Here is a 2,699-nt window from a genome sequence, read left to right on the forward strand (position 1 = left end):
TTCTTTTGAGAAAGGTATGTATGGCAAGTTATGGCCTACTTTTAAGGACAACAGGTCCTTTGTTGTTGAAGTTTACAAGATTATTGATAGAATAAAGATAATTAATTTCTTTGTGCTGTATCTGAATACAAAAGGATTACATGACGTAAGTGACTGGCTCACAGAATATGTTGGCATTAATGAAGTCCATAACTTTACAAAGAGTTTTAAGGACAGAATCGATGATTTCCTGAAATATAAGTTAAATTTTCTTTTCTCAATGGTGGACAAACTTGAAGGACTAAATGGGCCCTTGTTGTCTATATATTTTGAAGCAGAAATATAGTTATTTCTATGAACACCAAACCATTTCAGTCTAATGCATATACATTTTTATTTTGACCTTCTAAACCATACACTGATAAATGCTTATTTTGTAATAAAAATATTAACAATAAATTCTAAGCAATTTAAGTTTCAACTTTATGCAAAATGACACTTATATAAGTAAATTGCAGAGTTGCATCTCGAGAATGGTGTGAGAAAACAACCATTAAGGCTTTGTGATGTCACATGAATAAGTCTACAACGACTGTTATAAACTCTTGAACTCTGATCCTAGCCAATAGATAACGTGTCCAGTTTACACGAGAAGAACTGGATGGTAAACAAACTCATCATACTCAAAACTATGCATACATTTTGCAGAAAATACAAGCTTTTATCTATTAACATCTATCTGGTAAGCAACAAAGACAAATAAAATCACCATATAACTCCTTACTAAAGTAGAAACATTTTTCATCGAAGTATCCTTGAACAATTGGGTGAAAAATAAAAATTTAAATACAAAAAAAAAACTACATAATTATAGGGGTAAGTTTCAGGGTTTGCAATATAAAAACAATAAAATTCATATCAATTTACAAGGAAAAGGCTCTAATTACACAAAGTGATATTTTCTTTAATAATACAAACCACTCTCCAAGGTTTATCTGGAAACTCTAATACTAAATTTTGCATCAAGATCAACTTAGAGCAAGCATTTTTTTAACAACATATACAAACTTAATGAAATAAACTCATGATATCTTTTAACTTCTATTTTTCTTGAGATTAAACTTAGCTTGCAGGATTTTGCAGTTCTTCATCGTCTTGATCAAGGAGCATGTGTTCAGATGCTCTGACTCGAAGTCTTCTGGGCAGTGGCTGGCACAGTTTGTAACGCACAAGGGCATATATGGAAGCTGACAACAGAACAATTACCAGAAGAGGAACAAGAGTGGCCGTTAGAATCAGGTTAAGAGATGAACTGGCTGTAGCACTCGAATCAAGTTTGGAGGTTGAATTTTCAGGTTCCACGTTGATAACAGTCACTACTGTAGTATCGGTTGGAGTTTCTTCTGTTAGCGTACAGCTTCCATTTTGTTTTCGCTGATAACCATACTGACAGCGACAGATTCCTTTTTGAGAATTATAGGCCTTTTGCTCGCATATTTCATAATCGTCACAAGCATCCATGTCTCCAATATCACATTTTTTTTCATTCATATGTGTTTTGGTAAGATATAAAAATGCTTTCTGGTGAGAGTCCTCAATCTTATTGACAGCTTTCTGATTACTCTTTGATCGACTTGATGTTGACTGGGAAGATACGGGATAATTAACAGATTTTCGAGAGCAATCTGGTAAAGGAATTCTCAAGTTGTGTAAAATACTGAAATTCTTCGGTAAAAACAACCCATGCTCAACACTGCTTTCTGTGTATTCCTTTAAATTCACCACTAATTCATTTCCAGCTGGAGTCATCCCAAACTTTAATTTTGGCTTGAGGGTTAAGCCCAACGTACTCAAATGGATACCTTCTTCTGCAATGTCAAGTGTGTCCCCACGTGTTAGTGTTTTATTCCATTTAGCTCCAAGCACAGGTATGTTTCCAAATATACTTACACTCAGTGGACCATTACATGTATTAATAGCCAAGCCAAAATTGAACGTAGTATTGCTGTATTTTCCTGAACAGTTTATTCCAGTACACAGTACGTTTCTTGTACAGCCAAATGATATAGAAAAATCCTTCAAAGGGGGAGGAAGAAGGCTACTTTTTGCTACCTCAGTCCAAAATCTGCATTCTTTTGCACTATCCGCTACTGGTGAAGTAGATTCCAAGGGGATCCCACTAAACCTGCGATATCTCGGCTTATCATTATCAATAATATCACTCGCAGTTGCTTTGTAAATAAAACAGAAAAACGATATGCTTATCAAAAACGAACACGATAGAAAGTTTGTATTCATTTTACAAACGAAGATTAATATAGTCTATAAGCAAATAAATGGTACTTGAAATGCACTCCAATGCAATATTATAACTAAAACGTTAGATTTGCTAATACTATATTAAAATTCAACAGGAAAATCTTACTGATTTCACAGAATCGCAAAGCCAGGTTAATTTAAACTACCACTAGAGGGCAAAGATTATTATTAAAATTATATATATATAAAGAAATATATAGATTAATGTGTTATATATAACAAGCCCTTTTATTTATTATAAGTAACGTAAAAATATCAAAGAAGAAATAAATTAAGACGAAAGAAAAAGGTTCAGAATTAAGCTGTTTTGCTTAAACTTTTAATTTACTGTTATACAGCTACATACACACACACACTGATATATACGCTGCTAATAATATTTTATTTCATTATCAGTAGTG

At 33.0% G+C, this 2,699-nt stretch overlaps 1 protein-coding gene across 1 annotated transcript; it reads right to left on the reverse strand.

Annotated features, from left to right (window-relative positions):
* Positions 1 to 356: 356 nt before the first annotated feature.
* On the reverse strand, positions 357 to 2,428 carry LOC111083591. The gene has a single exon (XM_022380206.1). The coding sequence runs from the start codon at positions 2,275 to 2,277 to the stop codon at positions 1,102 to 1,104; it is 1,176 nt and encodes a 391-aa protein (XP_022235914.1). The 5' UTR covers positions 2,278 to 2,428; the 3' UTR covers positions 357 to 1,101.
* Positions 2,429 to 2,699: the final 271 nt, after the last annotated feature.

This window comes from Limulus polyphemus, unplaced genomic scaffold (assembly GCF_000517525.1).
Source record: "Limulus polyphemus unplaced genomic scaffold, Limulus_polyphemus-2.1.2 Scaffold10219, whole genome shotgun sequence".
NCBI lineage: Eukaryota > Metazoa > Arthropoda > Merostomata > Xiphosura > Limulidae > Limulus > Limulus polyphemus.